This window comes from Apium graveolens, unplaced genomic scaffold (assembly GCF_009905375.1).
Source record: "Apium graveolens cultivar Ventura unplaced genomic scaffold, ASM990537v1 ctg1513, whole genome shotgun sequence".
NCBI classification, from domain to species: Eukaryota; Viridiplantae; Streptophyta; class Magnoliopsida; order Apiales; family Apiaceae; genus Apium; species Apium graveolens.
In genome coordinates this window covers 30,535-57,702 of record NW_027417274.1, presented here as the reverse complement: position 1 = coordinate 57,702, position 27,168 = coordinate 30,535, and the positions used below count along the sequence as shown (strand labels likewise).

The following is a 27,168-nucleotide window of genomic DNA, read 5'->3' as shown; positions in this document are numbered from 1 at the left end:
TTGTCAAGCTCATTCTTTAATACCCTTAACGAAGCTTCTTCATCAGTTTTATTGAATAGACTATTAAGAGTTTCCCAGATACTACTAGCTAATTTACAGTAAATAATATGATCAAAGAATTCACCTGAAATGGACCTCTTTAAGATAAATTCAGCTTTACCATTCTTCTTCTTCCAATCCTTAGTAGCATTGTGATTTTCTTCAGTATCTCGCCAAGAAATAGAATGAGGTCCAGACACAATATCCCATAAATCTTTACTTGCAAGATAAGACTCCATACAACTTCTCCACATTCTATAGTTGGACTGGTTTAGACACATCATGCCAACTGAATCCATTGTCACTCAAACTGTATTTCCTAAATGAAAGATCTTCAAATGTAATACTATAAAAAAACCACAAGAAATATACTTATATAAGAAATGAACTGAGATGCATTGAAAGATGAAGAGGCCATTGTAAATATCTTGAAAATAGACATCAAGCTGTAGACAGTTTCCAATACTAAATGACTGTTTGGCTACTCTAGTATGAGTATAACATTTTAACCTCAAGCTTTAACAAGAAATCAAAAAAATAATTAATGGTTTTTCTTTAAAAATTACAAAATATGATAGTTGAAGGAAGAGTCACTAGTAATTGTAAAAAATAAAACAGAGAGTTTCAGCATCTTGCTTAGCTTGAACATTAAAAAGACACAACTTAAGTTGAGATACAGGTATAGAATCCCTTGGCATAAAAATTTATCACTAGTGTAGCATAAAATTTATCACTAGTGTAGCATAAAATACAAGTTAAGACCCGATTTTGAGATTCAAAAATTCCATGGCCGGTACAAGCAAAACATTAAACAAGATCAACAATGGCTGGTAGCTCCTCAACTATTACATAATAGAACTTCTGTATGTCAATCAACATCCTCTCATCATCCTTGGTAACAAAGTTGATTGCAACACCTTTCCTTCCGAAACGTCCACTACGACCAATCCGATGGAGGTAGTTCTCTGGCTGAGTCGGCAAATCATAGTTAATCACAAGTGATACTTGCTGGACATCTATACCACGAGCGAGAAGATCAGTGGTAATGAGCACACGAGAAGAACCAGAGCAAAATTCACGCATAATGATATATATGGTATTTTGATCCATGTCTCCATGGATGGCAGAGACAGTGTGATCATGGCTGCGCATTTTGTCAGTCAGCCGATCAACCTTGCGCCTGGTATTTGTTGGGAACCACGGACTTAGGGTGTTACTACGTTTTACGATAAAGATTACGAAAAGAAGATCACCTTGTTAACGGTTGATTCCACGCTCTTCTATTGTATTCCCAAATTCCCTTGAGCGAAGTGTGACCTCCGTCTGTTATCCTCCCTTCTTGCTCCTTGGTGGCTACAATATGTTTTCACACAAATCCAAGCAAGAAGAGAATAAAAATATATACAGGCTACAATAGGGACCATGGATAATTAGGTTGGGCCTTCTAATTACATCTTGAGCCTAGCCCAATGTAATTAAATATTAATTCAATCCACTAAAGAATCAATATTTGCACTACCTTTCCTAATACCGCAATTTAATTAATTCGGTTCCAATATTATTTGCTTATTAAATTCCCCATGTTTAAAATATCACATGTCCATTAATTAAATAAATTACTGATAATTTATTTAATTAATATCTTTTATCCTTGATCATCCACTCAACCTTTATTTAATTATGCCAGAATAAATTTCACTGCAGGGTTTCACATAATTAAATCTTTTTGAGTTTTCAAGGGGACATCATTAACCCGAATATTATCAGGACATAGATTCCTTCAATAAATAATATCCACCATGTATATAATTCTATCACCCAAAATATAATGACATAATTCAAAAGAATTACTTCATATATAGATCAAAGCATGTAAATAATATACACGTGTCAATTACTATTTCCGGATTAAGAACCTAAGCATTAATAATAACATAGAATCTTAGTTCTCCTTCTTAATCAGTATTAAGGGAACAATTCTAAATTTGATCATGTTCAAAAGTATACTAGTATTATTTATTAGTCAATATAAACTAGTCTAAATAATAATACAGCCATACCAGTGGATTGTCCAACACCACTTGTGCTGTGAACCTTATTATATTATATAACCGTATTTAACAATCTAATATTCTGTATCCCATTTGATACTAGATTGTTCACAATATATAATATTAGACAACATGTAAACATTCAAATGATTCTCAAATAAACTGGCCAGAAATAAATGTATATACTTCAAATAAATATTTTCAGTATACACTAACAGTATTAACAAAGATGACACTCTGGGTAATAGCCAAAGTCTCATAAAGATCATAGAGTGTTTCCAGTTTCCATTCCTCCTTGTCAACATTAACGTAAAATTGTTTGATACTCTCAAGAATGAGCTCATCTCGCTTTACAAGAATCCGCACAGGTTTATTCATGAATTTCCTAGTGATTTCAAGAGCCTCAGGAGGCATGGTGGCGGAGAAAACACCAACCTGAACTTCGGGAGGTATCAACTGCAAGATATCATGAATCTGCAACAAGCAAACAATTGAAGAATTGGATTTGATTCTAAATCTTGTCGTATACATTAATTACAAGATATTATTATAATATAAAGCGAGTTTAACAGTGATGAGAAAAAATAGTTCAAATGACTACCCTGAAAACAAGATGTTACCATTAGATGATGATTATGATGATAATAGTTTTATCATCAAATGGCATATTAAACACACCAACATCATGGCCATATAGCTAACGGGAGATAATACCTTTTTGAATTCTTTTAAGAGCATTTCATCTGCTTCGTCCAAAACAAACATCCTGATGTAATCTGAGCTAAGTGTCTTTCTCCGTAGCATGTTAGATACACGGCCAAGGGTCCCAACCACGACGTGAACTCCACTTGACAGAATGCGCTGATCTTCACGGATACTGATTCCATCTACACAAGCATGAACTTTTACACCAAGATAGTCCCCAAGTGCTCGCATAACCTTATTAATTTGTTGTGCTAGTTCACGATTAGGAGCAAGAACCAGTGCTTGACATTCAACAACATTATAATCAAGCTGCTGCAGAACTCCAGAGCAGAAAACTGCAGTTTTCCCAGTTCCAGATTGTGCCTGTTGAATAACATCTAGCCCCTTGCAGAATGGAACAATCCCCTGCTGCTGAATTGCAGATGGCTTCTCAAAACCTTTAAAAAAGGAAAAAATGAGAGCATAAGTTGGACATATCAGCCAGGCAGCCAGCTACTGTTTATCGGAATATCTGTACAACGTGATTGGAATAGAAACACCAGTTAGCCAACTGAAAACTGATTACTTTCTAGGATCATAACATTAAGAATGAGTGCAAAAGAGAATCAAGAGAATGATGGGAGAGAGAGATGTTATGTTATTGAGAAAGTATTATTCTGAGTCTTATCATTACAGCCCCTTGACCTTAAATATTGGAAACAACAAAATACATAGACAGAGACAAAACATAGTACTAACAAACTTTGTCCTCTTGCAGGTACAAATGCATAATTGCATATTAGTCTATAAGTTCTTGCAGGGTTGCATATCAGTCCCTCTATACGCCCCCTCAAGCTGGAGAGGGAGGTGAAGCTGAAGCTCCTAGCTTGACAAGGAGATACTGATATTGCTGCACTGGAAGAATCTTTGTGAGTATGTCTGCGAGCTGTTCATTCGAGGGAACATAGGAAGTCTGAACAGTGCCATCCTTGATGTGATCACGAATGAAGTGGCAGTCCACTTCAACATGTTTAGTCCGTTCGTGCAAGACAGGGTTAGCAGCTATAGCAAGTGCAGCTTGATTGTCGCACTTGATATTAGTAGCAGGCAAGTTTTTGATTCCCAGATCTTTAAGTAATGCAGACAACCACAATACCTCGCAAGTGGTCAAGGCCATGGCCCGGTACTCTGCTTCAGCAGAGGATCTAGCCACCACGTTTTGCTTTTTTGCCTTCCAAGAGATGGGTGAGTCACCGAGGAGGATACAATATCCAGTTATAGATTTTCTGCTGATTGGGTAGCTTGCCCAATCACTATCACAATAAGTTGTGAGAGTGGTTGTGCTGGTAGAGGCCAACAATATTCCTTGTGAAGTGGAGCCAGCGAGATACCTGAGAAGCCTTTTAGCAGATTGCATATGCACAGTAGTGGGCTGGTTCATGAATTGACTCAAGTTGTGGACTGAGTAAGAGATGTCGGGCCTGGTGATTGTTAGATAAATTAACTGACCCATCAATCTCTGGTACGTAGCTGAACTGGGAAGTGGATCTCCTTTGTCAGTGGTCAATTTTACATTAGGATCCATAGGCAAAAGCACTGGTTTGGCCTGTGACATATTGTGCTCGGAGAGGATGTCAAGAATATACTTTCTTTGTGACAAGAAAAAACCAGCCTTGGATCTGTCAACTTCCAGGCCCAAAAAATATCGTATAGGACCCAGATCTTTCATATGGAATACAACAGATAGCATTTGTTTGAGATTATCAATATCAGACATGGTGTCACCACAGATTAGTAAGTCGTCCACATAGACCAGCACTATGAGAGTGACAGAACTAGTATTTCTCATGAATAGACTATAGTCTGTCTTGAGTTGAGTGAAGCCAAGATCATGTAAGGTAGTTGACAACTTAGAGAACCACAGTCTTGGTGCCTGCTTAAGTCTATACAAGGATTTTCTGAGCTTACAAACAAGGTTGGGAGATGTACCTGATTTGCAGGGAATAGTGCCAAGCTGAATTCTGCTCCCCCTGTATGTGTAGCCCAGTGGAAGGGTCATGTATACATCCTCATATAAGTCACCGTGCAAGAAGGCGTTTGACACGTCCATGTGTACAGTAAACCAATCATAGATAGCAGCTACAGCCAGGAGTGTTCGAACGGTTGTCATTTTCGCAACTGGAGCGAACGTTTCAGTGTAGTCTTCGCCAAATTCTGTCTACACCCCAGAATCACCAGCCTAGCCTTGTATTTCTCAATGGAACCATCAGGGTTATATTTAGTTTTGAACAACCATTTACATCCAATGGCAACCTTTCATGCAGGCAGCTCAGTCACATCCCATGTATGATTGGATTCCAATGCGTCCAATTCTGCATTCATGGAAGACACCCATTGTGGATGTGTTATAGCAGTTTTAAAGGTGACTGGATCAATGTTGTTGACAAGGGTTGACATGAAGCAGTTGAACTGGGGTGCTACTGTTGTGTTGGTGACATTGGATATGGCATAAGCATTATTGGTTACGTAATCTTTATGCCACAAAGGTTGTATGTGGTTTCTTGTAGACCTCCTTGCATTGGTAGTGACAGAGGAAGGATCATGAATAGAGGGAGGAGAAAGGATAGAGGTGTGAGAAGGAGTAGAGTTAGGCTCAGGTGTTTCAGGTATAGGTGTTTCAATTGCATCTTCAGTATCGGGTAAGGTGAGAAATATATCATCTTCAAGGTCTGCAGTGTGATGATTAAGAACATTTGCTGGCACAGGAGTTACATATTGATCTGCAGATTGAGGGTGAAAGGGGAATACATCCTCAACAAACAAAACATCTCTCGATACAAATTCTTGCTTGTCTTGTAAATTGAGCAATCTGTAGCCTTTCTGAGTTGTTGGGTAGCCCAACATGACACACGGTACGCCTCTTGGATGAAACTTATCAGAGGAAAAATTGGGATTGGTAGAAAACGCCAAGCAACCAAACACTTTGAGAAGCTCGTAATCAGGAGCATTACCATACAAGGCAGTATATGGAGTTTTAAACTGCAAGACACTGTTAGGCAACCTATTTATGAGGTAGACTGCTGTGAGAACACAGTCACCCCAATACCTGATGGGAAGATTAGCTTGAAATCGAAGTGCTCTTGCAGTTTCCTGGATGTATCTGTGCTTGCGTTCTACTCGGGCATTTTGCTGTGGTCTTCTCACACAAGACGTTTGGTGCATTATACCTTTGCTGGAAAAATATAGTTGGCATTGACAGGTGTTGAATTCCAAAGCATTATCGGATCGAATGGTTTTTATAGAAGTTTTGAAATGATTTTCAACAAAGTTTATGAATGATTGCAGAGTTTTTAAAGAATCAGATTTAAATTTTAACAAATACAACCAAGTGTACCTGGTGTTATCATCTACCAGGGTCAGAAAAAATCTGCAATTTCCTTTTGTGGAGTCCTTGTAAGGACCCCAGATGTCTATGTGAACCAAGTCAAAGGGTTTAGAGGCATGAGATCCACTAGGCGGCAATGGTACCTTAGTGAACCTGGCCATGGGGCAAGTGACACAAACTTTACGAAAAGATTTTGTAGAGGCAGGCAAGTGAGGAATGAGTTTGATTTTAGGCAGGGGAGCATGCCCAAGTCTTAAATGCCAAAACTCAAGATTTGAATCTAGTGCAGCAGAGGAGTTGTGTGCACAAGATTGGTGAGGTAACTTGGGCACAAATTTAGTATTTAACTGAGCAGACACATCTGAGGTTAAGTAATAAAGACCATTTATGGCAACACCTTTACCTAAGATTTGCTTAGACCTAGTGTCAAGGATGTTACAGTGTGTAGGAAAAAATTGCACTTCGCAGTTGTTATCTTTAATGAGCTTTTGTACAGACAATAGGTTGTGTTTGAAATAAGGTACGCATAGCACATTATGAAGAGACAATCGATTTGACAATTGAGTGTTACCTGTATGTGAGACTATCACAGTATCACCATTTGGAAGATTTATCTTTGGAGACAGAGTTGTTGCCATCGTTTCAGTGAGCAGATCCAGATATGGAGTCATATGATCTGAGGCTCCAGAATCGATGATCCACTCTTGAACAATACTAGCAGCCTTGTAGCATGAGATCATTCCTGAGAAATGGAAGTCAAAGTCCCCCAATTCTTCTGTTGCTTTATCCTGTGAAAGTTGCATCTGTGGCATTAATTGTGCCAATTGCTCCAACTTTTGTGGAGTGAAAAGAATGCCATTTGAGTTCTGTGATGACTGAACTGTAGCTGCCATTCTTGGCGTTTGAACTCTGTTGCTTGACCATCTTGTAGTTGGATTAGTATTAATCCTGTTAGCAGCAAAGTTGGGTTTGTGTTTGGGATGCCATCTCGGATAACCAATCACAGTCCAGCACCTTTCACTAGTATGGCCTCTTACTTTACAAGCACTGCAGACAACAGACCTTTATTTGTGCTCAGTATTGTTCTTACTGTACATGGCCATCAGTTCATGCTCAGATTTTGACCCTTGTAATAGATCTCTCTGTGCTTCCTCCTGCTGCAGAGTTGCAGAGGCCATTTCCACAGTGGGCAGTGGGTTGTACATCAACAGTTGGCTTCGAATGGAACTATAAGAATCATCAAGACCATTCAGGAACTGAAACAGTCGAGCTTCTTCCTTTTGAAGCTCAATGGTGGCCAAAAGTTTTTGTATTTCATCTGAAGGGTTAGCAACAGCAGGCAACAGGTTCATATTATCTAATTTTTCCCACAGGGTTCTCATTGTCGTCTAATACTCATTTACACTCGATGAGTGTTGTTTGACCTCGTACAAATCTTTACTAATTTTGTACTTTCTTGAACCATTAGTCAAGGCAAATCTCGTTTCAAGGTTTTTCCAAATATCACTTGCATTTGTCATGTACATAATAGATCTTTTAATAGAAGGAGAAACATTAGATGTGAGCCAGGCGATTACCATATTGTTGCAGACATCCCACATCTCTGCTTTGGCTTCATCATCTGTAGATCTGGTGATTGTTCCGTTAACAAATCCCAGTTTTCGTTTTGAGGCTAGGTTTATCTCCATGGATCTTGACCATGATCTAAAATCAGCTGAGCCTTGCAGTTTTTCCACTTGAATAGAGGTGGCGTTATCAGATGGGTGTAGAAAAAGAGGGTTTAACATTTCTTGATAAGTTATTCTTCCAGATGCAGCCATTTTGAAAAGAGGGTTTAAAGAGGGTTTTGAAGAAAGATAGAAATATGGCAAAGAGAGGTTTAATCAGATAGAAGAAAGTTGGGTTTGAGGAAGGAGTATTCTGAGATACTTTATGTCCCTTGTGCACACTCCTAGCTCTGATACCATGAAAACTGATTACTTTCTAGGATCATAACATTAAGAATGAGTGCAAAAGAGAATCAAGAGAATGATGGGAGAGAGAGATGTTATGTTATTGAGAAATTATTATTCTGAGTCTTATCATTACAGCCCCTTGACCTTAAATATTGGAAACAACAAAATACATAGACAGAGACAAAACATAGTATTAACAAACTTTGTCCTCTTGCAGGTACAAATGCATAATTGCATATTAGTCTATAAGTTCTTGCAGGGTTGCATATCAGTCCCTCTGTACCAACACATTAAACACTGTGGCTACACCCTACAGTCCCATGTTAAGCACAAGCCACAGAAAGTTTCAGAAAATAAAGGAGCTTAGAAAAACTTCTGCCGAAGTTAAAGAAAAAATTGCAACAGTTATATGCCAATTAAAAAAAGTTTTATGTAAACATCAAAGTAATTTTTCCAACTTATGGATATATTATTGTCAAGTATAGACAAACGTAAAGTAGTCATATATACTATTGCCTTGTCTTCTATATATCCCAGGGTGTCCTTGCCTCAGTTTAGGAGTATAGTTACATACAGAATAAGAGAAAAACAAGGTTTTAATTTCCTCTACCATAAGCATATATGCCTCGCAAAAGATTTGTCTCCAATCCCATTGCATCAAAACTGTCATAAACCTCTTCATATGATGTGAAGAATTCTTCTCCATCAGCCTCAAGTCTACTCCAGTGACATCAAAAGAAAAAAGAATTATAATTTGCATGTAAGCAGACAAATGCATTTAACACAACTTAAGCAAAAAGGGAAGACAAGCAGAATAAATATGTGACTACTAACAGTAAATGTAACGACATAAATAAACTGAACTTGAAGCACAGATCACTTACAGCTTAGACATTTTGAGGTCATATAGGCGTTCATCAAATTCAGAATCTTCTGGTGCAGCACCAGCCATGTCTGTTAAAAGGACAAGACATTAAAATTTCCTTTAAAAGGGGCCTCGACTCATACTAAGGAATAAATATTAAACCTACATATGCAACCATTGAAAATATAAATGAATAATGGTCTGGGAAAGATTCTTATCATAACTGCACAATAAAAGATAACTTAGTGCTTTATCATAAGCTGCTGATTTTAAATAAAAATAAAGAAGTAAAATGAGATAAAATAATAGTTAATGAAAACTCCGCAACTAAAGGAAAGAAAATAAAAGAATTAAAGAACTACGGAACTGTTGCTTCATGACTTCTACATATTCATGGAACCTTTACTGAGTCTGTGAGTCATGGTAGTGCTACATAGATTTCTTACCTCCATTTCTTACATACGATTACACGGAGGTATAAATTTGACTACAATGCAATACTTTAAAATTTAACCATATATCACTTGATTGCTACAGTTCATGGCAGTCACCAGACACAGAAAGCCATCCTTAAAAGAGCTTAAACTTAATTCAAGATGGACATAAAACAAGAGTAAAGTAACGAAAAGGGGAACAAGGTTCTAATTTCTTCTACCATCAGCATGGTTACCTCCCAAAAGCTTTTCCTGCAATTCTGTAGCTTCGAGGCTATCATAAACCTCATCATCTGATTTAAAGATTTCTTCTCCATCATTACCAGGACTGCTGCAGTGAATTTATCTATAGTAAGAAACATACTATTTTTATCATGCAAGTAAGCTATATGGCTAACTTTATCAAACCTGCACAGCAACTGTTAAGACAAATTGCATAGAAGACTGTGACTGCCAATTCAAAAGGGAAGGAATACCATTACATGTTGATACAACAATGATCGGAAATAATAAATGGGAAACTTACAAATCAGTCATATTCGAATCCATTTGAGATTCTTCTGATATACAGCCAGCCATGAGCACGAATAAGTACCAGAGACAAACATTAGGCATTAGAAAAGGAACCAAGAATCAAAGTTTTATACAATATAAAAACCCCTATTCAAAAAATGTGTCATCATATGGAAATAAAGATTTTACGCATGAAAAAATAATTAAACAGACACTAGGCCCCTGTACCTTACCTTCGCCTTCTCTCTCTTTGTCTTCAACCTTTTTCTACTTTGTTTCTTTTATAACACTTCCTTCTTCGTTATTAGTTGCAACTTCTGCCCTTTTCATTGCTAAGGCCTCCACTGATACCATTACATTCTCGTACTCTTCCAAAGATGGTTGTACAGGCCATCCCTCGATTAATGTCACAAAGGGAATAAATTCAGGCTTCAAGCCACTGTCAATAATGCGCTTCAACCGAGCTTCAGAAATCATCTCCTTCTCATCTAGTTTCGAAATTTCTGAACACAGATTCTTAATTTTCAAGAAAAACTGAGAAATGGTCAGGTTACCCTGAGTAACATTTTCAAGATCATTCTTTAACACCCTTAACTGAGTTTCTTTATCATTCTTATTAAATATCTTATTAAGAGTCTCCCAGATACCACTTGCTGATTTGCAATGAATAATATGATCAAACACATTAGTTGAGATGGAATTCTTCAATATAAATTCAGCTTTACCATTCTTCTTTCTCCATTCCTTAAGAGCAGTGTTGTTTTCTTGGATATCTTCTGGAGGTATAGTATCATCTCCACACACAACATCCCACAAATCTTCACCTACAAGATATGACTCCATGCAACTTCTCCAGATTCTGTAGTTGGACTGGTTTGGATCATCTGAATCCATTGTATATAGCACAAACTAATTTCCTTTGGTAAAAGATCTTTAACTGTAAAAGAACAAAAATGCTACAAATATAAGATAAATTCTAGTGGTAAAATGATAAATTTCAGTTACATGTTCTTGTAAAACAAACATTGCCTGTAGGATCTCCCCGGAAGAATAAATGAGCTAAGATGCATCATGCATGGGAGATGAATAGACCAGTGAACAATTTAAAAGAAAAAATAATAAGCTTATACTATTCTCGATACTGGAGGTGAACTGTTAAAGACCCTTTGTACTTCCTTACCTCTTGCTCCGGAGTGTTAAAAAAGGAGGAAATGAAGTGAAGGATAAGTAAATTAATTTCAATTCATTTCGTAATTGTGCTCCCGAATTTTTAAAAAGAGTGAAAGTAAGTATTAATGAATGCAAATTTGATAAATTCACCAAAGTCAATCCAAAAATGGGATGAAATTTCCATTTAAAAACTCCAGAGTAAACCCTTAGTTTAGTTCCTTGTAAATCTTATTTGTTCAAGCTCAAATGAGTTGGGTTCTGTTGAATACTCCTACACTAATTACCACTTTTCTTTAGTGCCTTGACTAAATTTTTTATCTTTGTTTGTTTTCAAGCATCTCATAATGTTTTTCTTTCAAATCATCCATAAAACCGAATATGTATAGTAATTCGCTTTATATTATATAAAGCGAATTTATACGCATACGTATTTTTTCATTGATAAATTTTGAGTTGAACTCATATTTAGCAAAAAAAAATTGAGTTAAACTTGGCGAACTCGCAAAGTTCTTGTTCATTTCCACATGTCTTTCATGACCCCGAATTTTTTTCACTCTGAAGTTGTTACCTAAGCTTCAAGTGCATTGGTTGGTTAAGATGATATAATAGCAGAATTTTCATTTGTGTTCTACCAAATTGGTATCTCTTATCTGAGATGTGTACACTATTGCTTCCATCTGACATGTTGAACTTTGTCTACAAAAAAAATTATTCTATTTACCCTGAATGTACTTGGGAACCAATATCCATTCTCTTGCACACAAACACACACATTTGACACTTCTGGTAGAAAACTCGAAAGTAAATCAATGACACTCCTGGTAGAAAACTAGAAAGTGAATTAATATGATCAAACAAAACCGGAAGCTATTGAACACAATCAACCTTCTCGTTGAAGGTAAAACCTACATACCGACTAAAGTGAAACAAGACCAAAGCTAAAATATCCAAAAATCCAAACACAAGATAGATAAACAAACTATCAAACCCGATAAAAATGTCAAAACTTAATATTCAGAATTTGACCTCAAGGGTGCCGTTTCAAAACATACCATTCTGCAAATTGTATTGGAAACATAAGATACAGAAATTCACCAAATCTCGCCAAAAAACAAAATTACAACAAACTAGAAATAAATTGTAAAGGAAGGTCAATATCAAATTTATGTCTTGGCTAGTAAACCTACCAGATAGGACATCAACTTTTAAATAAAGTTTAATGGTTCAGATCAATTCCACCCTAAAGAAGATCGGCAACATTGGCTGGCAGCTCCTCCACTACTACATTATAAAACTTCTGTATGTCAACCAACATCCTGTCATCATCCTTGGTCACAAAGTTGATTGCAACACCTTTCCTTCCAAAACGTCCGCTACGACCAATTCGATGGAGGTAGTTCTCTGGCTGAGTCGGCAAATCATAGTTAATCACAAGTGATACTTGCTGGACATCTATACCACGAGCGAGAAGATCAGTGGTAATGAGCACACGAGAGGAACCAGAGCGGAATTCACGCATAATGATATCTCTAGTATTCTGATCCATGTCTCCATGAGTGGCAGAGACGGTGTGATCACGACTGCGCATTTTGTCAGTCAGCCAATCAACCTTGCGCCTGGTATTAACAAAGATGACACTCTGGGTAATAGCCAAAGTCTCATAAAGATCACAGAGTGTTTCCAGTTTCCATTCCTCCTTGTCAACATTAACATAAAATTGTTTGATACCCTCGAGAGTCAGCTCATCTCGCTTCACAAGAATCCTAACAGGCTTATTCATGAATTTCCTTGTGATTTCAAGAGCCTCAGGAGGCATGGTGGCAGAGAAAACACCAACCTGAACTTTGGGAGGTAACAACTGGAAAATATCATAAATCTGCAGAAAAAAAACAAAAGAATTAAAGAAAATGGACCTGCTTCTAGCACTATACAGTTTCAAGATGGTATTACAATATCGAGCATCTTCCAGAGTCATGTGGAGAGAACGTTCAAATGACTACATACCCAACATTAAAAATAGGTCAAGCTAAACTGTAAATTTAAAATATCATTAGATGTCTTGTTAATCACAGAAACAACCGCAGATTGACGATTATATAGAGCGTGGAAATGACAAATACCTGATCCTTGAATCCTCTTGAGAGCATTTCATCTGCTTCGTCCAGAACAAACATCTTGATGTAATCTGAGCGCAGAGATTGTCTTCGCAGCATGTCGAACACGCGACCAGGAGTACCAACCACAACATGAACTCCACTGGAGAGAATGCGCTGATCTTCGCGGACACTGGTTCCACCCACACAAGCATGAACCTTAACGCCAAGATAGTCACCAAGTGCTCGCATAACCTTCTCAATCTGTTGTGCTAGTTCACGAGTAGGAGCAAGAACCAACGCTTGACATTCAACAACAGCAAAATCAAGCTGCTGAAGAACTCCAGAGCAGAAAGTTGCTGTCTTCCCAGTACCAGATTGTGCCTGTTGAATAACATCTAGCCCTTTGCAGAAAGGAACAATTCCCCGCTGCTGAATCGCAGATGGCTTCTCAAAACCTTAACAACATACAAAGGGAAAAGCACATAAATTTAAAATTTTCTGTCAGTAACTGCTTATCAGAATGTTAGAGGAAAGTTGATGAAAATCTTTTCTAGAATGCCCATGTAAGTCACAAGGCAAAGTATGCTCTACAAACTGGAAGTGAAAGAAAGAAAGGATAGAAATTTCAGGTGTTGGCCGTGTTTGTATACTTGTCAATTTCATGCGATTATAAGTTCTAAGACTTGATGGAATCTGGTAATTATTAATCCCATTTACTAGACAAGTGATTATGGGTTAATCAATTCATTTTGAACGATTTTGGGCTACAGTGAAAGTGTCACTAATTAACCAGCGTTCAGGCCCGGTTCCGTGAAGAAAGCTCTATGAAAGAAATTAAGTTGACCCGTGAATAGATTACCATCGAGCACGGACGATACTTGAATTTGAAAAATTTACTCGAACATACCCCTTCCCGCTTCGAAATCATATTTGACATATGTTGATGATAATATTTTTTAAATGAATTTTTAATGTTTTAAGCAGCTGAAAGAGGCACCTTTTATCATGCAAAACAAAATAATTAATATATTAGCATGGGGAGGTATGCATGCCTATTACTACTTATTTCCCATGTACCAATTACACAGAACTGAAACCCTCCCCTCCCATATTTTATTTTAAGAATACTGTTAACCTATCAAGCAGCTACTCAGCTCCCCAATGCCACCCCTAAAATCCACACTATACCTCCATAAAATCCGTTAAAGGTAGCCATGAAACTAATATCTTCTTTATGGAAACATGAAACATAGAAAAAAAAACAAGGTTATACTCTTCTCTACCGTAAGCATAGATGCCTCGCAGAAGGTTTTCCTGCAGTCCCATAGCATCGAAACTGTCATAAACCTCATCATATGATGTAAAGAATTCTTCTCCATCAGCACCAAGTCTGCTCACGTTCATCAAAGAAAAATCATTTTATTTAGAGCACGTAAGCAATAAGATACACTATGATTTTATCCGAAATTTAACAGTAAGGAAAACAAACAGCAAATTTCTATGGAGCAATGAAAATATACTGAACCTGGAGCACGAATCACTTACAGCTCGGTCATTTTTGCGTCAAATTGACGTGCATCGAATTGAGAACCTTCTGGTGCAGCTCCAGCCATGACTGTTGGAAGTACAAGATTTAAGGTTTGCTCGTGAGAAAGGAAGAAAGTTGCACATAAGTAAACAATAAACTAGCATAAGCAACTACAAATTTGATTAACTTAATGATGTTAAGAACAACTGTAATTAAAACCAAATATATATGCATGCATATACTACTTGCAAAGTGGAAAGATTAATACAATGATTGCACTGTAAAATAAAAATTCTTTACAGAAGCTGATGAGTTCAAAAATAGAAGTAACATTAAAAAAATAGTTCAAACAAAATTTCACTAATAAGGAAATAAAAGGAATGAACTACAAATAAAGTTTCTCCAGGACTTCTATATTTCATGGAAGGAAACCATTAATGATTTGTGAAATGATATAGCACTTAAAAAAAGAACAAGGAGAAGACCAATCTCCTTCATGTCCGCAAACTTCTATGATGATGAAGTACAAAAATTACATCACATCACTAATAGTTATTAGTTAAAAGATTTTTTTATCATTTGCATGAATATGCCACGTCACTGCATATGAACACCCCTATAGCAGACCAAGCCAAATACAGCATATTTTTTAAATCTTCATAACTATGTCCGAATCAGTGGGAAAAATACACCTAAAAAATTCTATCCCTCATTTTACAAAGCAAAGCTAAACAGAGGACCTGCATATAACCCAGTATAATAAATGATTGACATCACATTTAGATATTATCTAAATCAGTAGCTCTTAAGTATTCCATTTTTCTTAGCAATTCAAAAAAAAGCATTAGACGCAAGTAGTGTGTGGTAAAATCTACATGTATAAATATTTGTTTACCAAATAACACGTACCATCTGCTACTTGACTAAATACATTCTCAGCTCTTAGTAGACAACATAACCGAAATTATACAAAGAAAATTTGACCACACAAGTATAAAGCCATAAATTATTTGATGCCAATCACACTAATTTGGCAACAAAGAAAAAATATCTCTACACAGCAGTTCCAAATAAGGCATCCCAATTCCAAATTAGAAATATCTAATGCTCCAATAGCATTCTAATACATCTATCATCACACACGACTGTTAATTCCAGTAACTACCAAACAAAAAAACAGTCATCAAATACCCCCATTCTATCAGGCCACGTAACATATCTAAAATGCTTACAAGTTCAAGTGTTACGACAAACAACTGAAAAACACAATCCAATCCAACCTTTTAGCACACGGTTCTTACACATACAAATTACTAAATACCTAATTCAATCTATAAACCCATTTCCCATGTTCTTACACATACAAATTAGTAATTCCATCTATAAGCTCATTTCCCATTTCATCGAAAACAAACCCCTTCACTTATTCAGCTAAAAATCTTGCCTTTATCAACCAAACCCACTTACAATCACAAGCCCATCAATCAAAACAAACCCACATACAAAGTAATCACCTTTATGCAAAATCAACCAAAACTAAAGACTTCACAACCAAGAAAACTCATAAAAATCAAAACTTCAACACAATCAATCAAGAAAACTAAAACCCCAGTATGAAATAACAAAAAGAAACTATACAAAGCAAACCCACATAAAAAGTAATCACCTTTATGCAAAAGCAACCAAAACCCAAGACTTAAAAACAAAGAAAACTCATAAAAATCAAAACTTTAACTCAATTAATCAAGAAAACTAAAACCCCAATATGAAATAAGAAAAAGAAACTAAATAAAACAAACCCATCAACCTATAAACACAAATATATACAAGTGCATAATTAAAGATTGAAAAATGATCAATTAAATAATAATGAAAAGAATTGCTTACTTGAAAAGCAGATGAGTTGAAGAGGGGGGTTTTGAAGATTAGGGTTTTCTCAAACTCCTTAGATCTACGCCGCAGGAGTTGAGAATTTAGTAAAGAGATAGAAAGTGGTGTCGAAAGTTTTGTTTTGTACTCTCACAAATATACCTTGCACCCATACGACGTCGTTGCTACTTTTTATTGCTCAATATTTCTTTTTAAAAAAATATATTTTATTTAGTTTAATAATAATATAATTTAAATAATAAAAAAGAATCTTATATTAACCAATCAATATCAATATATTCTTAATGTTTACTAGCACTAGCTTTTACAATTTACTTAAAATACCCTTCTCTATTTTACTCTTCTTAATCATTTGTTTACCCTTTTTGGTCATACAAAATTCAAATATATGATCCATTTTAATAATCCAATCCAGTTACAACCAATGGATTTATCCGATTTCAATTTATCAATACAAACAATACTATATTTAGGGGATACTCCATATTCACTATCCATATTAATTCAACATGGTAACTACCAATATGACAGCAGTCACAGTTATTCTGCAAAGAATAAAAGGAATGTCTGATCACAATTATCATCGAATGTATTTCAATTTCCTTGATTGTAGAGCTACATGATTCTGCCGATTCTTCTTTGATTCTTCTTTGTAAACATAATTCTTCATCGCACAATTTGTTGCACACCACATCATACATACAATCTATAGTATGTATCATACTGAATTTTCAATATATTCTTAATATTTACTAGCACTAGCTTTTACAATTTACTTAAAATGCTCTTCTCTATTTTACTCTCCTTAATAAGAGTAAATAATCATATAAATTATTTATTAGCAAATTACACCCTGCAAAAATATAGATATAGTTCTAATTGATTCTTTTTATGATTTACAAAATCAATAATTCAAATAATATCATACATGTCCATAATTCATGCTATAATTGATTCTTTTATGATTAGAAAATCACTAATTTATTATTTGAATCAGGGAAACAATTATTAAGTGCTGATTTTTCTATACATACATCAATTCCTCCCACTAATTATGTCTCAATCACATATATAAACCATGTTCATCCACAAAATCACATCTTCCTACTAACAATTAGCAACCACTACACAAACGTAATAATACTCAATTATTTCTGATTTTCTATTTTCTCATAGTTTTTTATGTATCTATCATGTAGTTAAAAGTTGAATTGATTCGAACTAATTCGCTGAATATACTATTTTCCAGATTTTTAGCAACAATGTTCGATCAACTATCTTCTCTCGACCTCTCTAGAACCACCTGGAAAATTAAAGCAAGAGTAACTCGAATGTGACATTCGGTTCCAAACTCTTCTACCGCAAGCGATGTCATCAAGAGATATAACCTCATTCTGCTGGATGATAGTGTAAAATCTATTTTTTTTACTTATAATAGTTACAAAAATTATATTTAAATATCAATTTGTTTATAAAATATTTGCTATGTTTAACCACTTCTTCACCATTGTTTATTTATGCAGGATTGTCATGTACATGCTTACATATATCCAGATTACTGAAAAAAATGCATTCTGATAAGATAGTGGAGGGTGGCGTATACGTGTTTTCTAATTTTTACACCAAAAAAACTCTTGGAACACTAAAACATGTTTCCTCTAGGTTAATAATTAATTTCTCATATACGACAACTGTAGATCCTCTTGATGATGATGATGATGTTATGATATCTACCCACAAATTTGAATTTGTGGATCTGAGTGAATTATTTGTTGTTGCACAAGCAAACGGTGGTACAGAATTTCCAGAATTTGCAACAGGTTTTGAGGACACAATCCTTTTTTAAAATTTTCAAGTAATTTTTTTTCACGCAAAGTGTCTAACGTCAAGATTGATTGTAGATGTTATGGGAGTATTAGAGAGTTTTGAGGAGCTTTCCAAGATTGATACTAAGTTTGGTCAAAGGGACATTGTCCATTTTCAGATTACTGATGAAAGGTATTAATTTTCTTGGTTCTTTCTGATTATTGTTTGTGTACAAATATTTAATATTACTTTCCATATTATATGTTTACTATTACTTCATCATTTATTTTATTCTAGGCATTCCTCCAAAATTACCGTGTAGGGTAATCTTGCAATTGCAATTGATGCACGTTATAAAGAGATTTCAAAAGAAGAGCGAGTGATTGTCATATTAACCACTACCAAACTTAAGATTTTTCATAGTTAGTTAATTTTTAATGAACTAACCTCTTTATTAATAAAACTATCAAAAATATTGCAGCAATGAAGCTTAATTTTCAAATTTTCTTGGTTGCAGCCTCTGTTTAGATTAACACTATACCTGCTTCCAAAATTTATCTAAACCTGGACCATGATGCCGTTTTTGAGATGAGACAGAGGTTCACATTTGAGTAATTATGGCACTTTTGTATATATTTATTCTCAATACCAAAATTATTACATGTACTTCATTTCTCGAATTAGACTCCGTGAAGAAGGTTGCGTTTCTTCGAGAAAAGCTATATCATCATCAACTCAATTCGAAGGGTCAATTTATCATACTATCACGCTAAAAGAACTTAGTGAGAAAACTTCAACTGATTTTTTGAAGGTATTAATTAATTATTTGCTTTACACAATTTTACTAACTACATATGTATAGAAATTTGAGTTTATTTTTTTTCTACTGCCTCTAGACAATTTTATTCATCATATGTTAATCATTTTTTAGATGATTTTCCTATACAAAGTGAAAGTTAATAATGTGGAGGAGAGTGTCGGCTGATGGTACCGTAGCTGCAGCAAGATGGATTACTCTGGAGAAGTCACAAAACTGGAAAGAAAATATAAATGCTCCACATGCAATCAAAACAATCATGTTCCTAAAAAAAGGTTGTATAATTGTAAACTAAACCAGTTTACAGTTATATCAAAATTTCAAAAAATCACATAAGTTCTTAATCATTTTTTTTAATGTTTAGGTTCAAGATTGTTATACTTGCAGAAGACTCTATAGAAGCGTTTAATTTCGTCCTCTATGACTGTGTTGTTAAACGACTGGTGGGTAAAATAGTAACAAAATTTATTGTCGAGGGTTTCGAGGTATGCCAATTTGTTATTATGGTATCTTTGTTTTAAATTCAACTTTTAATTTCTATTTGTAATAAATTTATTTGTCAGAGTCAATTATTTTTAGGATTCAGGACATATCCTCCGCATATTAAGGCTATTGCATGGAAAGAGATTACACTACGAATTCAACTCAATGATGATAACAGCATCCTCAATAGTTCAATTTACTATGCAATTGATGCTTATGATACTAATGGCTCCACATCTTCCATGTCTGCAAATACGGTGGCCTCTAAAATTTCAAACTCAATAAATATAAGTCTTATTGTAATGCTCAGATTTTATCATATGATCCTTAAACTATTTATTTTTTGTATCTCATATCATTCACAATTGATGATACAGTAACTATATTTTTTACAGTCTGATGTGGTAGAAATTACGGACCATGGACATACTCCAGGATCCGCTAGGTCTACCAGCAAGAAAATAAAATTGGTAAGCAGTTTGTTATTATTTTACCATATATAAAAGTGATAACCTTGACACTTTTCTGATATATAGTTCAATGATAAACCTGAATTCTAATTACACCCATTTGTTTCTTTTTTAGGAGAGGTAAATGTCCATTTTCGCCATGATCTTTGTTCTGAATGCATAGGGTGATCATGGCATTTCCAGTTTTTTGTTATTTTAGTCGTACCAATCCATTTTTATTATTATTTCCCAGACACTTTTAAGTATAATGTTTCCATATTTTGCATTTTTGCTTTAAAACAATACAAGAGTTTCGACAAATTTAATGACTATTAGTGTAATGACTCTTTTCTTTCAGGGGTTTTGTATGGTCGGAGTGTCAAAGTTTATACATATTATATTTAATGGTTGCCGTGTAAAAAATTTTAACTAAGGATTTCTCCCATTGGATAGGCTCTTATAAGTTATAACCATATGTACTTTTACTTTGGATGTCTCACTTTGGGAAGATTAGTCATATGAGTTCACTCATCTATCAACGTAATTATCAAATTTGATATAAATTAATGATCCAATATGATGATCAAGTAATAGTTTTAACCTATATATTTGATGATCTTAATATAACCATGATGATCAAGTAAGTATCTACTTAGACACTACTGGAAATATGTGCAATCAACACCAAAAAATAGATGTTGGATATTCTACTGGAATAGATACTGTACTATTAGATTACTAAAAATTGATACAAACAAAACTCTGTTATAATAAAAGCAAAGGAGACAACAACCAGAAGGAGCTAATTTATTCCAACACCAACTTAACCAAAACAAAAAATTGTACAATTTTGTGCATCAACCATATTCTACAAAATCCAAAATTTTAAAGATCAGATTAAAACAGGTGCTCATGGTTGGTATGAATCTGTAAGTTAACGAACACTGAAACACTACAAATAAGTTAAGAACTAACAACAAGTGATTTCTACACAGGAGTAAACTCTTTTTCTTTTCTTTTTTAAGAATATTAGGATCTCTTTCATTTACAGAATATGTGGAGCACTTAATACACTTCAAATAAAACTATGGTAGTCGAAATAAGAAAGTTATCCTATAATCTAACATCTTGCAAGAAGGTTCTTCGTAAAAATCATTAGCTCAAGATTAGTCTATTTACCTGATGGTTGTCCGTTGACGAACACTTGCAAAGTATGGCCAGCTGACATTAAAGTAAGAATATGATCTTACTCTGTTCTCTCCATCATGAATATTACATCGAATGAATGGTTCCTCAAGCATGGAAAAAATGATCTTTTCCATGCTTGAGGAACCATTCATTCGATGTAATATTCATGATGGAGAGAACAGAGTAAGATCATAAAATTAGTTTAAAACAGATATTTCAAAAGACACGATAATGATTAATATCAGTTGACGATAATACTTACTCTATAAGATACCACAAATAATCTGAGGAATCTATGGTGAGATTTAACTGCTCATACAACCCCCATTTTTCTTGAGTATCACCCTCATCAGCAGTTGGAGCTTCTTCGGTGAAAGATTGTCAGTGGAAACTTGCACTAACAGGGAGCATCTTCATACGAGCACCGTGGAAACCTAACTGTAAATATTATTAATTGGGGTGATATTAGCTGAAGAATTGCTAAACAATATTTATATGTTTGGGTTTATAACCTTTAAATATAAGGACAGAATGACAAAAATCATTTTCCATAATGTCTGTCATTACAAATCATAAATGATGCAGACATAGTTAACATTTAAACAAAAAGAATGTCGACTTGGATTGTTTCTCCGATACATATAATCGAATAAATCTAACAATGATTATTTTTATTTTAATTATGGTAGGAAGTACAATCAAACTAATCATCTGACCATGTGAAATATGACAGATTTCTGGAGTGGATACATGGACCTTGGTCCACCGTCCAAAATTTGCCCGCAACAATGAATCATGTACCTTATCAATTTGTCGACACCTTTATAGAATTACAAGCAACTATTATTTAAGTAATCTACATTTGTATATCACTTCTCCTATTATAGAGTTCTTATTTATCTATCTACCATTTACTGCATAAATAGAAAAATTGTTCAAAGATGTTGGGAAGATCCTCGAGGATTTCACCATTATTATTTTCCTGATGCCAGTTTCTTACATGAATTAGAGAACAGGCTTATTACGTTAGAGCTTGGTTACAACCAAGCTCAGCAGCGAGAGAAGCATGAGAAGCTGTTTACAAGTTTAAACGAAGACCAACTTCAGGCATATGCTTCTATGCTCAGCAGTGTCGCAAATAATGTTGGTGGCGTATTTTTTGTATATGCTTCAAGTGGCCGTGGGAAGACATTTATCTGGAAAACACTCTGTTGCAGACTACGTAGTTTAGGAAATAATGTGATTCACGTGGCTTACTCTGGAATTGCAGCTACGTTTCTTCCAGGAGGCGAAACCACTCATTGCAGATTTCACATTCCGCTAAAACTTGACCAGTGCTTGGTTCCAGGTATTAAACATGGCTTAAAGATTGAAGAGTTAATTAACAAACCAAGAAGTAATGAAGAATATAAAGAATGATGCATAGGATAAATATGGGGGAAATAATTGACAAGTCATAGTGATAATATGCTGCGGTTTAGCAGTCTGAAATCTTGGAAAAAATGCAGTTTAACGGTTAACAAAATTGCATAAAGACAAACGTACATTGCTTTAAAAACTATATGGAAGACTGCTGACAAATATTCAGAATCAAAATAGTAAACTGCAACTAAGTAGTAGCAAAATCAGGCCAAAATGGTAATAAAAATAGAGCATAAACAAGGATTACCAAATACTACTCAACAACTACTATATCAAAAGTTACTTCATCTGCCAGTAAACTAAGAACAACTACATCGTTAACTTTCAGTCCGTTTTCCCGCACAAATTTGTTCCAGCCGACCGAGAACCTTCTCTTTCCATTAGTCACGTTAGTTTCAGTGTTCCAAATTTGCCCAAATCTTTTACGATAGTATGCAGGTTCCCATCAATGTACTACAAATTATTGTTTTCAATTCATAATTTTGGGTATTTAAGAATCTTCCACTATTGTACACACTAAAAACAATAAATTGAAAACTTACCAATTCGTTACAGTGTGTACCCACATGAGATTTCATAAGAGTAAATGCAACTTCTTCAATAATGTTTTCGCCCATTTCCTCAAGTCCATCTTCGATATTGTCGTCTCCTTCACTATTATCAATAATATCAAGATTATCTATGTGATTGTATTCGGTCTCACTATCATGACCATCTTTATCATCACTAATTTGGATAATTATATCATTATTTAGTTTTTCTCCTTCTTCTGGTATTATTTTTGTGTAATCTATGTCATCCACGTTTGAAAATATAGTAATAAGATACAGTATGCTTCATTATATTATTATAATGATATATTAAATTATGTAAAAACTTATAAAGTAGTTGAATATTCTTTTTTTTCACATATCTTTCATAAACCAATGCCCAGGTGTAATATCAGGTCTCGAAGATATTAAATCATATTCCACATCCATCCCATCGCTCCTGTAAATTATCATCCTGGCTTCATGATTTCCATCAATCGTGATTAAAAAGGTATCACGTCTCTGTAGACTATATTGCTTGAAGATTTTCCCACTTTTCCAATACCCTGTGTCTTTTTTATACGATACTGGAAAAATAGTATCTCCGCAATGTACTGTATTCGTGTTAGAAAGCATATGATCATAAAATAGACGAACCAGCATTGGTGGAATCTGTCAGGTAACAATAGTTTAGAAGACATTATAGTACATATTTTTGAAATAGTAAACTAAAAAATTAATGTATGTACCAAGTCAGCTTACAATTTCTTTGTAATGCCACGTATGCAAGTGCATTACATGTAAAAAAGAAGCAGTCCTATCTTCAGTTCCTGTTCAAAAGATATATATTTAAAAGAATCATAGATGTAACATTAATCATCTATTCTCATATAATGAATATTATTATTACTAATAAAGCACAAAAGGCCAAACATTACCTAATGATATTTCATGTGGTCGAATATCATCACTTTTGAACAGACAAACATGAACCAGGTGTTCGTCCAATGAAATAAGTGAATCGAACACAAGAATGTCAAATATTTTCACTCCACTATACCTCACGATTTGTTTCCATCCATTAACAAAATAACAATCATTATGGGATTTTTCAATTTTAACTTCCCAGGTTTTATACAGAAAACACAATTGTATTGTGTCCCCGTCTTTCCATTGTCCATATAATTCCATTTTTTTCGGAAGTAGCTGTATCAGTAAAATAATCAAAAAGTTAAACATTTATAACACAAAAAAGATATAGGAAAACATTTATGTATCAACCAACCATTTTACTTATCCATGGGCCAATATCAGATGAGTGGATGGTATGGTCGTAAAAACTTAATTCCCTTCCAAGTACGCTAAAAAAATACCGCATCCTCGCCTTTTCATCCTCCAAATCATCCAAATCGAGAATGAACTCTTTTTCTTTTATATTATTAGGTATATTCACACAATTTTGTGAATCACAACCAGAATAATCTATTGCCAGACCAGATGAATTTTATATCTCAATAAAGAAATTTCCACCTCCAATATAATTCAACAATACCGTATACATTTGTCGGACATTATGGATTTTCATAAAATTTTCAAATCCAAGTAATTTTTTATTATCACTATCATAAAATCCTTCACAATTAATTCCTCCTCTGCAAATAAGAAAGATTTGTCGAGGAAGTTTGGCACAAAATTCCATGGCGAATGGTTTTGGTACTCTCTGTAATCAATATATACGCAAACGATCAATTTCACATTTATATTAATTGCCAACGACTCTATATTGAGTATTGTATTACATACCAATGAACCAAAAGAGTTATGTTCATAAATTCCGACTAAGAAGCTTTTCCTCTTAGCTTTAAAACCTTCTTTTGTGCTTGATAAGCGACCTTGCAAAATTTGATAATATTGAAATCATTACGTAATTTTCAAAAAATATGTCAGAACTAGGCTAACTAGGCTAACTCTTTATTCATCCAAACATCAACTTGGAGTATAATGTTGAGGTTAAATATCACAAGCAATGTATAAATTATAAATAATAAAATAATTTGACATTACTTAGCAAAAGATTGTTATGTAAAACATATTAAATTACAAATAATAATACACAACACATTATACTATAACTCTCCAAAAGTGGTGATGTAGAATATATGTGTTTTTGTACTTTCAAACTAAGTACAAACTAACCTTCATCATATTTGCACGAGAGAGATGCTACAGTGCTAAACTGTGACTTGCAACAAGAGCCGATACGATGATATTTTATATTAATAGAACTTATAATCTAAGATCATTTTACAATGCATCTTGGTTTTTGTAGGATTTTTTTACATTGTATCTTTCAAATTTATGCAGCTTACTTAATTGTTGCAATGATTTTCAATCTAATTAAATGAATATCTTTATGAAGATTTGACCAAGATCGATATATATATATATATATTTATATTTATATTTATATATATAGGTTTTTTTAACATATTGGACAGTTTTAGGTAAAATAAGACAACTAATATATTTATGAACAATACATTTTCATATATTTAGCTTACTTAAATCTTTATATGATTTTGTAGAATCACTGGAAAAACTTCATGAAGATTTGTAATGAATCATTCGATATCTTTTCAAATTTTAAAAAAAATAAGATCTAGAATAATGAAATTTGTAATTTACATGCTTCCTTGAAAACATGTGTTTGTTTTCAAAGTTAAATTATAAAAAAAATAAATTAAAACTGATAAACTGATTTTCCGGATACGCTTTTATTTTTAAAATATTTTTACTCGGATTCTCAATAATCATTTGTATAATTTATCAGCAATATAAAATAAAAGAAATAATTGTTTTAGCTTCTTTCGACAAACTAACTAACGGACAGTTTAAAATTACCTAGGTATCGCTTATCAACTTTTCCTTCCATTTGTATCCATATATATCAATCATAAATCATTACAATTTCATCTTTTCATACCAATCAATTAATGTAGTGAAAAACAATTAAAGATTATGAATCAAGTTTTTGACCAAACATTAGAAACTCCTGTAGTTGTGGTACAAGGTCATCGTTAAATGACATAATGTTAATATTATTAATTTTAGGTTCATATTTTTCACATAATAATTTATAACTTATTAACAATTATTGAACTTTTATATTTTTAAAAGCCTCAATAGCAATAACCAATTTTCCTGCATCAAGATATATTTTAATCTTGATTTGGAGGTGGTAATAATAATGAGAGAAATGTGTTTTTATTATAAGTTATGTTATATTAATATTAAATATTAAATATATTAACTTAATTTATTTATTTTTACTTTTAAATTACAATTATATTATTTATACATTTTTTTGTTAATATCTTATCATGTTTTTTGTTTCAGTCTTGAATTTAAAGGATATGATGGACCGCTTTTTGCTGAGTGAAATTATTAGTCATCATCAAAGATCTTAAGGATTTAAAATTGCCAATATATTCGATAAAACATTAAGACCGTAGTATTTTTAAATGCGTAGTGGTATTGGATATTGGATCTTTTAACCGGTTCATATAATATTTGTGGTGGGAAGGGAATTCATAAAGCATTATAAATTTTATTTATATTTATTAGCAATTTATCAATTTTATGTCTTTCAATTATTATACAGTAATGCACACACAATTTGTTTTAGTGATGTAATTTCACTAACATAATTAATTTAAAAATATTTTTAACAAATTTAAAATTTAATCCATGTACATTTTTATAATCGTAAATAATTAAATATAATTATGTGTTTCAACATACTAATTCAAGGATTAGACACCTATGCCAATCTTTGCATTTTTTTTAACAATACAAAGGTATGA

At 33.8% G+C, this 27,168-nt stretch overlaps 2 protein-coding genes across 3 annotated transcripts; both read right to left on the bottom strand.

Moving 5' to 3' along the window:
- Positions 1-739: 739 nt before the first annotated feature.
- On the bottom strand, positions 740-9,072 carry LOC141699928 (eukaryotic initiation factor 4A-10-like). Of its 2 annotated transcripts, none has more exons than XM_074503726.1 (5): positions 8,999-9,072; positions 8,725-8,831; positions 2,805-3,232; positions 2,314-2,564; positions 740-1,228 (listed from the first exon to the last, which is right to left on the bottom strand). In XM_074503726.1, the coding sequence occupies exons 1-5, from the start codon at positions 9,064-9,066 to the stop codon at positions 847-849; spliced, it is 1,236 nt and encodes a 411-aa protein (XP_074359827.1). In that variant the 5' UTR covers positions 9,067-9,072; the 3' UTR covers positions 740-846. The 2 variants fall into 2 exon arrangements, with proteins under 2 accessions (XP_074359827.1, XP_074359826.1); XM_074503725.1 differs by having other exon boundaries at positions 8,740-8,831; positions 8,999-9,066.
- A 2,993-nt stretch (positions 9,073-12,065) lies between these two features.
- LOC141699927 (eukaryotic initiation factor 4A-2-like) lies at positions 12,066-16,746 on the bottom strand. Its single transcript, XM_074503724.1, has 5 exons — positions 16,608-16,746; positions 14,738-14,807; positions 14,476-14,582; positions 13,217-13,647; positions 12,066-12,972 (listed from the first exon to the last, which is right to left on the bottom strand). The coding sequence occupies exons 2-5, from the start codon at positions 14,803-14,805 to the stop codon at positions 12,337-12,339; spliced, it is 1,242 nt and encodes a 413-aa protein (XP_074359825.1). The 5' UTR covers positions 14,806-14,807; positions 16,608-16,746; the 3' UTR covers positions 12,066-12,336.
- Positions 16,747-27,168: the final 10,422 nt, after the last annotated feature.

Coding starts and splice junctions, on each gene's coding strand:
- LOC141699928 (XM_074503726.1), bottom strand. CDS start 9,066: ATGGCTGGTGCTGCACCAGAAGATTCTGAATTTGATGAACGCCTATAT. Junction 8,832..8,998: donor GACCTCAAAATGTCTAAGCT/GTAAGTGATCTG, acceptor TCACTGGAGTAG/ACTTGAGGCTGATGGAGAAG. Junction 2,565..2,804: donor TCTTAAAAGAATTCAAAAAG/GTATTATCTCCC, acceptor TGCTTGTTGCAG/ATTCATGATATCTTGCAGTT.
- LOC141699927 (XM_074503724.1), bottom strand. CDS start 14,805: ATGGCTGGAGCTGCACCAGAAGGTTCTCAATTCGATGCACGTCAATTT. Junction 14,583..14,737: donor GACGCAAAAATGACCGAGCT/GTAAGTGATTCG, acceptor GAACGTGAGCAG/ACTTGGTGCTGATGGAGAAG. Junction 12,973..13,216: donor CAAGAGGATTCAAGGATCAG/GTATTTGTCATT, acceptor TTTTTTCTGCAG/ATTTATGATATTTTCCAGTT.